The 17,040-nt window shown below is 44.5% G+C and overlaps 1 protein-coding gene across 1 annotated transcript in view; it reads right to left on the bottom strand.

The window, feature by feature from the left end:
• FAM20A (FAM20A golgi associated secretory pathway pseudokinase) overlaps positions 1-17,040 on the bottom strand; it is a gene marked incomplete in the record, with an annotated part of 54,879 nt that overhangs the window by 11,229 nt on the left and 26,610 nt on the right. Inside the window, 3 exon segments of the mRNA XM_014587157.1 lie at positions 194-272; positions 2,541-2,591; positions 3,269-3,453. Coding sequence (XP_014442643.1) covers positions 194-272; positions 2,541-2,591; positions 3,269-3,453 — 315 coding nt within the window.

Below are 17,040 nucleotides of genomic sequence, written 5' to 3'. Positions count from 1 at the left end.
GAGCATGAGGTAAGAGCCTGGGCATCTTGCAGTTCTGAGTCAGGCCCTGGGGTTGGGCCTGCTCACCTTGGCATCCCATGTCACTAACACCAAAACCAAAGAGGGTCTCCAAATGACTGTTGGAAGATTTTATGACTTTTTGGGCAAAACTCCTCCAGGGTTGGACGTGGCAGCGAGGAAGGCAGTCACTTACCTCATGGGCTTGAACATGGCCTTCCCGAAGTCTGAGAACCTCAGCACCAGCTTGAGGTGGACCCCGCTGGGTTTCACGACTGTGAAGGGTAAGAGGGTGAGTTAATGATACTTCTGGGCCTAAGTGCAGGCTGTGGCTCTCTGTCCACTCAGTACATCCAGACGATTTCTTCTCTTTTTTATCTACTAAGACCATGAGACAGAATGTGCTTTTGGAAACTGCAGGTAAACTCCACTGTGTCAGGCCAGGGGGAAGTGCCCAGGGCTCCAGGTATGGCTTTTCTGCAGGTGTGGGGAAGTGGCAAACAGCACAGGTTTCCAGCTAGATGCTGACTGATAGCCCCAAAGGATGTCTTCCTAAGAAGGTCTGGCTCGGGAGCCAGCAGATGGCATAGCAGTTAAGGCACTGAACTTTCCACACAACTGACTACGGTTCAAGTCCTGGACCAGGTAGCTTTAAACTCACACCGGGCATGTGTGTGTGTGTCCCTAAAATCCCAAGGGGAGAATGAAGGTGACAGGATTGTGGTGTGGCCATCCCTCCTGGGGGTGCTTTCTCACTTTCCCTCTCTCAATCTCTCTGTGTCTCCAGTGAGTGCACACACCCTATAGCAAAAACAAACCAACAAGGGACCAGCAGGTGGTATGGTGGTTAAGGCACTGGCCACTCCCACATGGCCGACCATGGTTTAAGTCCTGGACCGGGTGGCTTGCTTTCCCACTTTCTCACTTTCTCACCCTTTCTCTCTGTCCCTCTCTGGTCAAAATAAAATAAATGAATGAATAAATAAAATTAAATAATTTTAAAAACAAACAAACAAACAAACAAACAAAACCTCTAAAAACCAAACACTCCAAGAAGGGCTGGTTCCTTCCTCTTGGCCTGTCCCAGCCTTACTGTGAGCCTCATCAGGGTTGAGGCAATGCCCTGCTCACTTCATGTTCTGTAAAATGGCAAAGGCAGGCACTCAACTAAAGAAAATGGAAGCCTGGGACCACACCAACCTTTGTCTTTCAAATATGTGACATGTCATGTTGTCTGTGGAAATTTCGGATGAGTGCTTGGCACATTGAGGTAAAAGCACGTGGCTACTCCTGGCCAGTGTTGACTAACGTGACAGCTTCTGTGTCCAGGCCACCAGGACACGGTTCTCACCGGTTCCCACCACCCATGAGGGGGCTCTCTGCTCTCACAACGTCTCTGAGGTCAGCATTCACCCCAGTGGGTTTCTTAAGTCGCCTATTACAGAATTACCTGGAGCATTTACAAAGTGCCGATGCCTGGTCTCCTGCTCTGTGATTGAATCAAGTCTCCTTGGGCCGGCTCTGTGGTCTGGTGGCTAAGGCAGTCGTATCCCACATGGCCAACCAGGGGGTTCCAGTCCCGGACCTGGTAGCTTGAGAAACATGCCAGGTGCATGTGTGCCCGAAATCTCTAAAGGAGGGAGACATGGAGAAGGGATCGTGGCATAACCATGCCCCATGGTGGGGTGGGCTTGGGGGGCTCTCTCCTCTCTCATTCTCTCTGGACAAGTCCATGTGCTCTCTAGTGAAAAATAAAGCAAAAAAGTCCTGGACATGGGAGGCCGGACAGCAACACTTTTAAAGCTCTCCACGTGATTTTAACACGTTGCCAGCAATGAAAACCACTGTCTCGTACGATTGCTTCTTAAATTAGAAAAATGGTACTCCAAGCATTTGATTATCTTATAAAAATCCAGATTCTGATTTGGTAAATCACAGTGGACACTGAGATTCTGCATTTTTAAGAAATTATTATTATTTTATTTTATTTTATTGTTTTTAGAGAGAATTTTTTTGCTATAGGACATGTGTGCTTGCTGAAGAGACAGAGACAGAGAGATGGAAAGTGAGAAATCACCCCCTGGGGGGATGGCCATGCCACAATCCCTTCTCCTCCATTCTCCTCTCAGGATTTTGGGCACACACACACACACACACACACACACGCGCGCGCGTGCGCGTGCACGCCTGGTGTTAGTTTTAAGCTGCCAGGTTCGGGACTCGAACTGCAGTCCACTACATGGGAGTCTAGTGATGTAACCGTCATGCCATCTGCTGGTCCTGAGATTCCGCATTTCTAACAAGCTCCCCAGGGATGCCAATTATCCTGGGACCACATTTTGACTGTTGGGGATCCAAAACCAGCATTCCTCCTAAATGGCTTTTCTTTCTGGGTGGGTGGGGAGAAATGTTGACTACCCACAGATTTGGCAGAAGGAGCTGTGCATCTTCAACTCACAGCCCAGCCCTCACCAGAGTGGTTGTTGGGGTGCACAGGAGTGTGACAGTGAGAGAGCTGGATGCCAGCAGGGCTGCTCACTTACTCTGGCTGCAGTCACATGCCCCAAGCAAGGCTTTCTCGTCCTGACTGTAATCTGCAGAGGAAGAGAAGGCAGTGAGAACTTCCAGCCATGTTTTGGGGAGAGCCCACCATATGGGGTCCTCTGCTGTGCTTCAGACCACCAGGTGGGGTAGCCAAGGCCCTTGGCCATTCTACAGGGGATTTCTTGGACCCATAGGGAGTGGTAACCTCCACCCTGCTCCATCCCAGGCCCCATGCCCTTTAGCCTTTTAGTGGATACTCCAGCAACACCTGGCTGGGAGCTGGCATCTAGCTTTGTCTCTGCTAAGAATTGACCATGTCACTTAGGCTGTCGCAGTGCTTGAGGACACAGTCTTGGCTCAGCAGGTCTGCGTTAAGTAACTCGGCCAACTGTAGTTATCTGTAAAATGGCAAGGATGATGTCCGTGCCATGACATCTTTGCATAACAGAGAGTGTGTTGCCTGACTCAAGAAAAGTACTCAGTGGACAGTGGGGTCCACCTTTCTTTAAGTGTAAAGAAGACCTCCTTATGTCTCTGGTATGGGGTCGTGATGGGATTATGGGCTAACATTTCTTTCCAAGAGAAAAAGATCAATGTCTCCATCTTCTTCTCATTCTACTGGGAGTCAGCTTGAGCCCTTTAACACCCCGCCTCGGAAGCTGGCCTGAGACCACCTGCCCAGGCTCTCTGCGAGAAAACTCCATTCTGCCCGATCCCGGATCCTTACCAGCACTGATGGTGGGAAAGTGTCTCATGTCATGGAGGAGTTTGCTGACGACAGGACTGGCCCGGGAGTACAGCCCGTGGCGTGTGATACCCAGGTGGAACTGGACCCAGCTGGCCTCGAGTCGGAGCTGCAGCGGGGGGTCCAGGGAAGTGAGGTTCATCTGCTCTTTGTATAGCTTCTGTCGTCTGAAAGAGCAGAAGAGTTTTATTATTATTATTATTATTATTCCATCGGAGTGACAAGAATACAAAGACCTGTCAAGTACCTTGTTGGCATGCTCCATTCAGTCTTTCATTTACTTACCAACTGTCATAAGCATGTGTGCTGGTCTGTATTCTGTGCTTAGAATACCATAGGAACAGGACGGCTGTGGGTCAGGATTCGAACTGCAGTCAGTTATGTGGGAGCTCGCTCCCTTAACCACTGTAGCATAGGGCTGGCCTGGTAGAGTGTTAAACATTGGGCCAGCAGGTGGCGTTGGCGTGGAGGTTAAGGTGCTGGATCCCACATGACCAGCTGTGCCCTTTGAGTCCCAGACCCAGAGGCTTGAAAATCATGTCAGGCGCATGTGCATGCATACCCAAAATTCTGAGAGGAGAATGGAGGAGAAGGGATTGTGGCATGGCCATTCTCCTGAGTGGGGTGGGTGGTGATTCCTCATGTTCTTTCTCTTCCTCTCTCTCTCTCAGGCCAGCACACACACATATAGCAAAAACTATAACAATAAAGAGTGTTAAACATTATTTTTGTATTAAAGTAAATATAGAAATACTATGTTCATAAATATACAGTCATTTTTAATATAAAACCCTGGTTTTCAAAGAAAATTTCACTTGGTTGCCTCTGGCTCACAAGTTGACAGGGTTCTCTCTGCACTGCTCCACTGGAAGAGTTTGAGAAGCACTAAAATGTTGGCATGAGTCGCTGAGTTCTAGCCTAGTTGGATGAGTGGGTGTCTGCTCTCACTACTCACCCCTGTGTGAATACGGTAAAATAATAGAGCTGTCCTTCTTCGGGGTCTCCCATCTAGGGTGAAAATTGGTCTGCTTGAGGAAGAGGCTCAGTTTCATAACTTGAGAAGAAATGGATGCCTAGGAGCTTTTTGTCCCGGCCTCCTCTGTACTTGTTCCCAGGCTCTTGTGACCTCTGGGCACTCCTACTTTTGGAAACTTTTAGCTCATGTCATATCAAACTTAGGAAAATTTACCACACTTAAAATGATTTTTTGCTATAATTTTTTAAACATTTTTTCCTATTTCAAGTCCTGTTAAGAATAAAGTATCTTGGAGGCTGGCAGGTGGTGTGGTGGTTAAGGGCTCTGGACTCCCAGATGGCTGACCGTGGTTTGAGTCCCAGACCCGGCAGCTTGCTTTTTCTCTCTCACTCTATCTCTCTCTGGTCAAATTAAAATAAATAAATAAATGGACAAATAAAGTTAAGTTAAATAAAATAATTTTTTTTTTTTTTGGAGAGAGATTTTCGCTATAGGGTGCATGCACTCGCTAGACAGAGACAGAAAGCGAGAAATCACCCCCCAGGGGGGATGGTCACGCTGCAATCCCTTCTCCTCCATTCTCCTCTCGGGATCTTGGGCACGCACACACACGCGCTTGGCGTGAGTTTTAAGCCACCAGGTCCGGGACGCAAACCGTGGTTGACTACGTGGGAGTCCAGCGACATAGCCATTATGCTAACTGCTGCTTCCCAATAATTCTTTTTTTAAGAATTATTTTATTTAACTTTATTTATTTATTATTATTATTTTCCAGTTTGATCAGAAAGAGACAGAGAGAGAGAGAGGAAGTGAGAAAGCAAGCCATCAGGTCTGAGACCTGAACCATGGCTGGCCATGTGGGAGTCCAGTGCCTTTAACCACCATGCCACTTGCCAGCCCCAAAATAAAATAATTCTTTAAAAAAAAAAGTATTTTGGGCCAGCAGGTGGCTTGGTGATTAAGGCGCTGGACTTCCACATGGCCGACCATGGTTCGTGCCCTGGACCTGGTGGCTTGCTTTCTCATTCTCTAATTCTCTCTGGTGAGCTAATGTGCTGTCTAGCAAATTTTAAAATAATGATAATAAATAAAATTAAAAAGTATATATATATATATTTTTCCCCAAAGAGTGCATGTGTTTGGTAGAAGGAAAGCAAGAAATCACCCCCTCCCTCCCACACCATAGTCCCTTCTCCATTCTCTTCTTGGGATTTTGAGCATGCAAGCACATGTGCTTGGTATGATTTTCAGGCTGCTGGGTCCAGGACTCGAGCCATGGTCAGTCGTGCAGGAGTCCAGCACCTCCTGCATGAGGTGCTATGACACCTGCTAGTCCCAATGAATAATTATTTCTTTAAAAGATAATTAAATATTTCAACAAAAAATTACAAATAAAAGTAGAATAAAGTATCTCGTAATATAACTGTGTGAGTTAACAGTTTTCTTGTTATTTTGTAAACATTTAATTATATATTAATTCATTTTGATTTTGGTGTTTTTAATCCATCATCTTTGTTCAAGTCTTGAAGTGTTTTTAAGAACTGTTGTGCATCTGTTAGATACTGTCTCTATACAGAGCTGACGCGAAGAGGATCCTGACTTGCTGTTGTAACTGCTCAGGCTTTCAGAACAGATTATCACACACTGGGTGGCTTAAACAGCAGAAATGCATTTCTCAAGTCCAAGATGGAGGTGTTGGCAGGCATGGTTTCTCCTGAGGGCTTTCTCCTGGGCTTGCAGGTGGCTGTCTTCTTGTTGTGCCCTTTCATGGCCTTTCTCTCTTTGTGTGTGTGCTTCCCTGGTGTCTTTTCCTCTGTTACTAGTTGTAATAGATTCATGCTCCACTCCCATAACCCCATTTAACCTCAATTCCTTCTTTTTTTATTTATTATTTTTTTAGAGAGATTTTTGCTAGAGGGTGTATGCGCTTACCAGAGAGACAGAGACAGAGAGGCATAAAATGAGAAATCATCCCCCAGGGGGGATGGCCATGTCACGATCCCTTCTTCTCCATTCTCCTCTCAGGATCTCTGGCACACACACGCATGCACCCGGGGTGAGTTTTAAACTGCTGGGTCTGGGACTCAAACTGTAGTCAATTATGTGAGAGTTCAGCAACATAACCATTACGCCATCTGCCGGTCCCTCAATTACCTCTTTAAAAGCCCTGTCTCCAAATACATCATATTTGGGATTAGAGCTTCAACACATGACTTTGGGAAGGGCACAGTTTAGTCTGAAACATCTCTCACTCATAATCATTGCTTCTGATCACCAGCGAGGCCCTCCTCGGGCACCATTTGCTATAGTTTGGATATGTCCCACCAGAATTCACATGTTAAGTCATTATAATAGGATGAAAAGGTGGAAACTTGATTTGTTATGGTGTTGAGAGGTGGGGCCTTTGAGTGTGATAAAGTCACTAGGGTGGGTCCCCAGGATTGAGTTCTGTGTATATGCAAGGAGCAGAAATGAGGCAGCTGGAGCACACAGGGCTACAGACTAGAACTGCTCTGCTCTGCTCAAGCGCCTGTCCTCCGCCATGTTGGCACCTCACCAGAAAGTGGACCCTGGACCTCCACACTGTGGAGGTGAATAAACTTCCACTCCTTTATAGACCATCTAGTCTTGGGTATTTGTGTTAGCAACACATTAGTGGACTAGACAACATGTCAGGGAATTAGAAAATTGGCAGGATAGTAAAGCAACTGTACAGAGTGAAACTTCTCATCTGGGCACATTCCCACTTCAGGCCCTGATTAGATTCTTCTCTGCTGGGCAGGGCTGCCTGCTCTCATTCTTTCATCAGCTTTTCTAGGGAAGTGGGGAAATATTTCCCAGCAAAATGTGTCTTGGTAGTTCAGGCTGCTGTAACAAAATACCATTGGCTTAAACAACAGACATTTTCCCCCAGTTCTGGAGGCTGGTAGTCCAAGATCAAGGTGTTAGCTGTTTTTTTTCCCCTGTTGAGAGCTCTCTTTCTGGCTTTCAGATGGCTGACTGCCTTCTCACTGAGTCCTCACCAGGCATGTGGTGAACTCTGGTCTCTTCCTCTTCTAAGAGGGACACTAATCTCATGGGGGCTCGACCCTCATGACCTCATTTAGATCTAATTAAATCTCAAGGGTCTCGGCTCCAAATACTGTGTGAGTCAAACAATAACGACAATATCAGTTCTCAGGCAGTTCGTTTTCTGCCCAGTGCTGTTACAACAAATGCAGATGTGAAGACCTGAGCTATGCCCATGGGAGGCCATATTGAGGACACCCTCCCCCACAGGGGAACTGTATAAACAGAGGAGACAAGGCAAGGCAAAGGGACACTATTACTTGAAGAGTTTTCTCTCCCAAGTGCACTAGAAAGATGGCTGGGACTTCTCTTCCCAGACAACGAGTTGTTGGTTAACCTTCCAGCATGAGGTAGGGGAAGTAAACTGGAGCTTACTGGTCCCCTGTAGGTGGATAGCCCATGAGGCCAGACTCCCCCTCCCACCCAGGAGAAGGAGCAATGTGTAGTGTTAGAGTACAATTATTTAAAGTGACACACGTTAAACTGCTTCAAATCTAGCATTTTATGACAGTCATGGGAAAGGACAAATTGGTGACCAGATCTGTAGGTCTCCAGCCAGTTTTTCCTTACTTTATTAAGATTTATTTTTATTTTTAAAAATAGTTTGGCCTGGCTATAGTTCCCAGGGTTACTTTAAAACCAAAGCTATGTGACTACTAAACTCTCGTGGGAGTCTGCTGGAAAGGGTGGAAAGTACTGGGCTAAGTCACCCTGGGCTGAGCCAGAGCAGCCCAGCATCTGAGTTAGAGGAAAGAAGCAACTCTTCCGGCTGAGCTGGCTTCTGGGGGACATGAGGAGGATGTGGAGTTGATGGATAACTAGTGGGTTCCAGCTACAACCACCAGTGGTACAGCATCCAAACTGGGTGTAACTTCTGGACTAGGTCAAATAGCTCCTTACAAAGTTTACACTTACTGGTAGGTAGGCAGGGACTCCTGGCTTTCTGGTTTGTTTTCTGCTTTTGTCAGGGTCACAATCCTCCTGAATTAAAGGTATGGAGGGAGAAGAAAGGGTATCACTATGTCTTTCTGTCCTTCCCATTTTTTTTCTTTTTTGGACTTAATCTCTTTTTTTGCACAGAAATACCTGACACTGGGTGAATTGAAGAGACTAGTGGTTTATTCAGCTCATAATTCTGGTGGCTGGGAAGTCCAGACACATCACAAAATGGCAGAAAGGTTATAGCATGGCTGGAGGAAGCAAGAGGCAAGAGGATGGCAGGTGAGTGCAAACCAACAAACTGTCATGAGAACTAACCCCTTTTCTATGAGAACTAGAACTCACTGGGTCTCACGAGGCATTGCTAATCTACTCACAAAAGTGTTACCCGTGTCACGCAATCATCATGATCCAATCACTGCCTGCTAGACCTGTCACTGCCCAATAGAAAATTCTAAAACTTGAAACTTTGGGGGAGAAACCATCATCCAAACCATAACAATGGTTAAAGTAGAGTTGTCAACTGTAATTTATTTCTTATCTGAAACTTGGCTAGAGTATTCTTGGGGGGATAATCAGCAGGGGTGTGCTGGAGCTGGCATGGACAGGTAGCTTGAAATCAGCCATGTTGTGAGTATTTACACCATAGTAATTGACAAATCTTAGAGAGCTTTTTTTTTTTTTTTTTTTTTTTTTTTTTCCCCACTACTCAAGAGAACTGTTGCCCATTGGCCTGTGTTCTGATTATGGCTGTGTGATTGGGTATAAATGTAGTGAATTCCTTACAGAAAATAATTACTTGCTTTTTTTTTTTTTTTTTTTTTTTACCTCTTGCTTGTTATGCTTAAGAAAAAAAAAGTAGAAATTCTAAAACAGCAGTTTGGGACAGCAGATGGTGTGGTGGTTAAGGTGCTGGGTTGCACATAGCCAACTATGCAGTTTGAATCCTGGACCTGGTCACTTGAAAAACATGCAGGCATATGTGTGTGTGCTCAGAATCCTGACAGGAGTGAAAATGGAGAAGAGATTGTGGTGATCAGACCCCATGGTGAGGTACTTTTGTCCTCTCTGTCTTTCTCTGGTGAGCACATGTAGTTGCTAACAAAACAAACAAACAAACAAATAAAGCACAAAGTATTGATGACTTTTGCATACATCAATAAAAATTAAACCTTAGTCACAAATCATATGCTCTTCCTTCTTATCCTCTGCAAAACTGGAGTTCCCTTGGAAAATATTTAGGAAATAATTTCCTAAGAGGAATGATGCATCTTTACATCTTTTAGAAAAGAAAAAAGAGTAAAATGTTTATTTTTACTTATTTCTTTTTAAATGTTTATTTTTATTTATTTATTTTTAAAACTTTGAATCTCAAAAATCCTCTTTCCAGGGACCATCAGACGATGTTACTGTTAGGTTACTGGACTCTCACATAGTCAACTGCAGTTCGAGTCCTGGACCCAGTGACTTAAAACTCATGCCAGATATGGGTGCATGCGTGCCCAAGATCCTGAGAGGAGAGTGGAGGAGAAGGGATTGTGGCGTGGCTACTCCCCTGGGGGATGATTTCTCACTTTCTGTCTCTCTGTTTCTCCCTGTCTCTCTGGTGAATGAACGTGCCCTATAACAAAAAAACTAAAAAAAAAAAAAAATCCTCTTTCCATTCCTGTCCTGTAATTAACTTACTTTCTCTCTATAGGCAATTGATATTGTCAGGTTTTTTCCTCCACTGTTTCTATCTACCTTTCTTTTTTATAGGTATGATGATATAAAATCCACACTGTCCTGAGCCTGTTTCATTCTCCTGTCAGTAGGTTTGGGTAATTTTTCTAAGTCGGTAGTACACAGGATGTTTCCTATTCATTTTTAAAGGCTGCATAATATTCCAGCATAAGAAAATCATATAATTAAAATGTTACGGTCTGCATGTTTTTGCTCCCCCAAAATCCATATGCTGAAATCCTACCCCTCAAAGTGGTGGTATTGAGGTGGGCCTTGGGCTTAGTCGTTTTTCCGATTGATTTCATACCCTTTCTTTTCTTTCTTTCTTTTTTTTGGGGGGAGGTTTTTGCTATAGGGCACGTGTGCTTGCCAGAGAGACAGAGAGAGAGACAGAGAGAGAGACAGAGAGACAGAAAGTGAGAAATCATCCCCCCCCGGGGGGGGGGTGGCCACACTGCAATCCCTTTTCCTCCATTCTCCTCTCGGGATCTTGGGGACACCCACACACGCGCCCGACGTGAGTTTAAGCCACCAGGTCCGGGACTCAAATCATGGTTGACTACATGGGAGTTCAGCGAAATAGCCATTATGCCAACTGCTGGTCCCTGTTGTTAAACTTTTGACTTTACTTATGGTGATTTTTTTTTTTTTCATGATTTTCATAAGGTTGAAATGACCAGCCCTTCTGTTCTTGGCTCTGACTTCGTTGCTATTCTTAGAAAGGCCAGTCTCGCTTGGAAATTAAAAGAATACCAAACCAAACCAAACCATGGTTTCCTGTAGTATTTTGTGGTTTTATTTTTTCCCTCAAAATATCTAACAAATCTAGAATTTATTAAGGTTAAAAAGTAGATTAACTTTTTCCCCCTCCTAGATGGCTAGCCAGTTCTTTAAAAATCATTTTTTAAAGAAGTCCATTTTTAAATTTTACTCATTTTGAAATGTCATTTTTATCGTACGATAAATTTCCATTTGTATTTGGATCTATTTCTGGAATCTCCATTCTGTTTCTCGTTCTGTCTAGCCATACTCCATCAAGATATTGCTTGAACTTTATTTTAGATTTATAAAACACTTTAACAGCTGGTAGAACTTGTTCCCTTTACTGCTCTCTCTCTCTCTCTCTTTTTTTAAAAGTTTTCCCATACAGTCCAATTTATGTGCTTATCCACATCAGTGTATGGATTATTGAAACTGAAACCCTTTTAAAACAGAAACTTAAAGGGCCAGTAGGTGGCGTGATAGTTAAAGTGCTGGACTCCCACATAGCCAACCACGTGAGTCCTGGATCCGGTAAATTGAAAATCACACCAGGCACACGTACATGCATGCCCAAAATTCTGAGAAGGGACTGTGGTGTGGCCATCCCCCTGGGGGATGATTTCTCACTTTCCTTCTCTCTGTCTTTCTCTGGTGAGTGCATGCGACCTATGACAAAAACAAAAACAAACAAACAAAAAAGGTTTTAAGCAGGGTTATTAAGTAATTATTATAATGCTTTCTTCAATTGTTAATAAGAGTGTAATTGCCAGTATAATACAACTTTCTGGAAGGTAATTTCCCAGTATATTTCAAAATATATAATGAGTTTACTTTTTGACTTAGCAATTTCATTTCTATAACTTAATCTGTAGAATTTATTTGCTTAATTATACAAGAAAGTATGTTTACGGAAATGTTGTTTATAACTATGAGAAATGGAGAAAATATAAATGTCCATGGCAGGCATATTTAAGAGATGGTTCTCTAAGTGGTGATGTAGAAGGATGGTTGATTTCGGAACAGTAGATAGAATGGGTCTCATAGTGTTTTGTTAAAAATATCATTTAAGTGCACTTTATGTAGACAGACACACACTTACATTCGACATGCATCCCAAAGTCGAGTATAAGCCTCAGGAGTAATGGTAAGCAGCTTTAAAAAAAATTTATATGTCTTATATATGAATTTTATACATTTATATATTTATATATTACAATCTTGCAATTAACATTAGAAGTTGCTTCTGCACCCCTCGCCCTCACTCCTCCGTTGCTCTCCCCACTTAGCATCTTTCTCCATCACTTCATTCCAGCCCCACATCGTCTCATTTCCCTGACCTGGAAAACAAGCTCTCCTTGCACTTGCGTGGTCTGTGACCCATAATTTCGAATCATGATCTATCATCGCCTTGGCCCAAGTGGTTAATGAAGTCATTTGCTTATGCAAATGACCTGAGCTATGCCAATCTAAAGATTTCTAAAGAATTTTCAGGGGCTACCAGGAAAGAGCTATTGTTTTCTCCTGGGATTCTCAGCTCTATGGAGACTATAAATGAAGAGCAAGCCTGCTTGGTATTGCCACCACTGAGGAAGACAGGCTGAAAGGTTAGGAGGTGGGCTAGTGGCATTGTCTGAGTGCCCGAATGTGGCCATCGTGCTTGGGTTTCTGGGTTATCAGAACAGAGCACATCCCCTTCCTCTGGCTGGTTTGGGTTGGGTGTTTGTGGGTTGCCACATACTTGCACTGGTTTTGGGAGACGGTGTCCACTCCCACTCTCCCTAGCCCACACCATGCCAGGGTAGAGCCTGCTGTCTCATCTGTCCCATGCCATCCAAGGAAGACCCTGAAATTCATCCCCCATGTCCACAATTATTAGGGATTTTTTTCTTCAATAAATAAAACCATGTCCCTAAAAATCATCTTATAAGTGAGTCAACAATAAGTGTCTTTCTTACTGATCTTTATTCTTACTCAGTGCCTAAATAAACTCTCGTTTCAGCTCCAGACTAAATTAGGGCTACTGTTGTTGTGTGTGTATTTTCTCTCTACATCACCTTCTTCTTCGGATGCTCCCAAGACTTGAGTCCATTTTGCAACCAGTCTCTAGTTCCATAACTCTTTCAAGGACCATCTCAAATGCCCCCATCTCCAGTATGAACTTGTCCTTGACTCTCAAATAAAGAATAAACGGCACAAAAGGAAAAAACAAGGCCTGTTTTTGGTGACAATGATGACAATGACAGTTTGACCCCTACTGGAATGAGGTCGCATGCCACAGAATGCAGAGGCTTGAACAGAACTAAGCAGGAGTGTGACTAGAGAAAAGGACACAGTTTGTGTGACCTTGAAGACTGAGCTAGGGCTGTTGCTGTCCACACCTTAGCTCTGGCCGGCCTATACTATTCTTACTCACAAACAACAAGTGAGAAGCCAGAGGACAAGGCGTAGCTGAGGCATCCTGAACCTCAGTTCATGTATTGTGCAAAGTGGGGATCTCGATAACGATCTGATTGTAAGTCAGAAGAAGTAAATGCAGTTTTATAGAACCACATAGCAGGCATTCAAGAATGGTTGCAATTTCTACTATTTAAAAAAAATTTTTTTTTAAGCATTTGAAAACAGTGGAAGGCCAATAGGTGGTGTGGTGGTTAAGGGGCTGGACCCCCACAGGGCCATCCATGGTTCAAGGCCTGGACCCAGAAGCTTGAAATTCACGTTGGGTGTGTTGTGCGTGTGAACCCCAAATCCCAAGAGAATAGGGGAGAAGGGATTGTGACCTCTTTCTTTCTCTGTCTCTGCCTCTCTCCAGTGAGTACACACACACTATGACAGAAACCGAAAAAAAAAAAAAAAAAAGTGGAGACCAGGTGAATGTTGAGTTTTCAAAAGCATGGATCTACTTGGTAACTAGAAATAACCAGTTTTGCAAGCCACAGCAAACCCCCTTTGAGTATCCCCAAAGCGTAACGACACCTGTGTCATTTGTTTGCATCAGACGCCTGCGGCAGCATGCCTTGGCATGACTGTGAAGCCACGGATCACCCCGTGGGCCCGCTGCAGCTTGTCTGTGGTCTTGGTGTACAGACAAGGCGGTAACCAAGTCATCAAGGCATTAGAGGGAGAGCCTGGGAAGGTCTGGGCTTGGGACATAGAATGGGGATCTGTGGGTTTGGGGAGGGGTGGGAAGCCTAGAACTGGAGCTGAGGTGGGGAGACGCGATTCTCATTTGTATCCTGAGGCACAGGGAGTCAGGGGTAATGGAGGGTACTAACCTGTGTCCTGTTTCTTTGTGGGATCCCAAGGCAGAAGCACTGGGGTGTGGTGCTAACTAGCCAACTGCTGTGAGCATTCTCGGGAAGGAGTGGAGCGGTTGTGACTCAGAGGGATCAGGAGGGTTTGGAAGGTTCTCTGAGGTGTGGCTGGCTCCCGATACTCCTAGTCACTGACCACATTGCTTCAGGGATGAAAAACTTGGTGCCTAAATTACCTTGTCTTGAGGATGAAATTATCTCCACACCTCAAGATCCTTACGGCTCTTTCTAAAAAGGCAGCATTCAGAGTTTACAGGAACTTCCTTGGGGTAGGGTTGGATGGGCATTTTTCAACCTAATGCAAAGAATAAAACCATCAGGTGTTTCTGGATTTTTCTAAGGGCAAGGAGGGTGTCTGAGCCACCAGCAGCAGGGCATATGAGGCTGGAAGGCAGGCTCAGAGCTGGAGGTGGGGGGACCAACAGTGCTGGTACTATAACTGTAACCACTTTCAAAATGCAGATTTGGAAATGCAGATCTAGTCCTGCCAGATTCCTGCTCAGAAGCACTTGCTGTCTTCCCATTGCTGTTCACAAAAGACAAGCTTCTTACAGTCCTATACTGACCAAGGGGATAGCCACTGGCCACATGTAAGTATTTAAATTTAAATGAGTAAGAGTTAAAGAAGGGACCAGCAGGTGGTACAGTGGTTAAGGTACTGGACTCCCACATGGTCAACCACAGTTTGAATCCCGGACCTGGTAGCTTAGAAATCATGCCAGGCATGCATGTGTGCGTGCCCAAAATTCCAGGAGGAGAGTGGAGGAGAAGGGATTGAGGCATGGCTATCTCCCCTGAAGAGTGATTTCTCACTTTCCTTCTCACTTTCTTTGTTATTTTCTCACTCTGCTCTTCCTCCTTGTGTCAGGGGAGCTCACACGCCCTATAGCAAAAACCTTAAAAAAAAAAAAGTTAAATAAAATAAAAAGCCCCGTTCCTCAGTCGAACCAGCTTCATTTCCACTACATGGTAGCCACATGTCACTAATGGCTAGCCTTCGCACAGTGCAGATCGTAGAACGTTCCCACGATGTGGGAGGTTCTGTTGGGCTCACAGTCTAGGCCAATGCTCCTCCGTTCCAGCTAAGCAGGCAGAGATCCAGAGCAGAGGCTCGGAGCATACTATTTCCTCTGCATGGGCACCCTTCCCTCCTCTCTTTGCCTCCTTCTCACCTGCCCACTAGCTCCAGCTTCAGATCCTTGGAAATCTTGCATTGGCTCCCAGACAAGCCCCCGTTCCCATTGCTGGTGCCACTGCGGGACGTATTGCTTAGGACTTCACACGTGTGTTTATCTGCCCAAGCACCGCAGTGGTAGAGTCTGTTTTCGTTTTTGCTTAATCCTGGATCCTTAGCATCTGGCACATCACAGATGCTCAATCAATATTTGTTTGGGTGAATTAAGGTGCCTCTTATCACACCCATAGTGAATGCACAGCCTTCTGAGAACTACCCTCTGGAAGTTCTGGAAAAATAGGTAATGGGAATCACAGGCTCCTTCAAGTGTAAGAGGAAGCTCTAAGGCAGCGTAAGAAAAATCCTACCTATTCTACTCTTTCTTTCTTTTTAAAAGTTGATTTATTTCTTCCAAAAGAGAGACAGAGAGAGAGAAAGACACACCACCCTCAGCGAGGCCTTGATGTTACGGTCTACCCCCCCACCTCAGTCAGGTCCAGATCACGGGCGTGCACATGCCTGATGTACTCAGGGGAGGCCTCTGGATGCAAACCTTAACCTTCCCATGGGGGCCAGCCTTGCAGAGCATCGTTTTATCACTGTACCTCTGTCTGGCCCCTCATCTGTCCTTCTTTCTACTGTGTCATCTCTTAAATATCTTGGTTCTTTTGTGCCAGGATGGACTGAACTGATAATAGAAAATAACTTCAGTCTTTTTGCTGAAAGAACGAGTCTTTCTTTGGCACCTGGCCATTAGCTCTCCTCCAGAAGCAATGATGCCAAGTCCTCTCAAGCAGAGCTATTTAAATCACATGCCACAGAGTTTGTATCTTGCTAAATTGACTAGTTACCAAGCTGTTATGAGAAATGACAAAATGACTTTAAGAGCTCACACTGAGTTTTCCCAGGGAGGAATGTGGTGATAATCCATGAATTATTTTCTAATTGCTTGAACCCCTGCTCATTGCCTGGAGCATTTATTCCTGGGCAACTCTAGAGATACCATGTCTGATGGAGAAGTACGGTGGGCTCTCCCTGTCCCTTCACTGCGTTAGAATGGATGATCTGCCAAGGTTCATGGGGCCTTCCCTGGTCATCAATTCCTAGGATCCTGAACACTGGGAAGACGATGGGAATGAAGCTGTCGGCACTCAGACAATCTCTTGGTTGAAACCCAGTTGACTGGTGCCATAACATCAGAAGTGACATGGATCCACAGCGAAAGACTCAGAGCTATGTGTGTTCTTCTCGGCTAAGTTCTATGTTTCTTGAAGGCAAAGATCTGCCTTTGATTTCTTTTGCATCCTCCTCAATATTGGCAAGGTCTAGGACAGCAAATGCTCTATAAATAACTGATTCTTAGATGCCCAGACAAGTTTCCTGCTGCAAAAGCTCCCCCTCACTCTAAAACACTAGTATCAAAATTTGGGAGAAAAACATCTGTTGAACACAGGGCTTACACTCTATTGCCACTTACATTAGAATAGAGATTATAAGGTTGGTATTACTCCTTTTATGTATTCTCCAAAACAACATGTCGTAAGGAAAATTTATTTAAAGCATATAGCTTAGCTTCTGTGGCACTTGTTTTTCAAATTAAATCTTGTATCTGTTTGATCTACTTGTCTGTTTTGATGTTCTAATCCTTGACATTGGTCTTAGAAAGAACATTTTCTCAGCGTTGTTCCCTAGAGTAGGAAACATTCTTTGTAATGTTCCATTTCTCCTGTGACCAAAATGAACCCAGGGTTTGTGGGATCAGAAGCTTATATCATTTGAGGGGCCATTTTTTCTCCAGGAT

This window comes from Tupaia chinensis, unplaced genomic scaffold (genome assembly GCF_000334495.1).
Source record: "Tupaia chinensis unplaced genomic scaffold, TupChi_1.0 Scaffold000187_1, whole genome shotgun sequence".
In the NCBI taxonomy this organism is placed as follows: domain Eukaryota; kingdom Metazoa; phylum Chordata; class Mammalia; order Scandentia; family Tupaiidae; genus Tupaia; species Tupaia belangeri.
The sequence above is the reverse complement of the archived record's forward strand: the minus strand, read 5'-3'. Positions and strand labels throughout refer to the sequence as shown.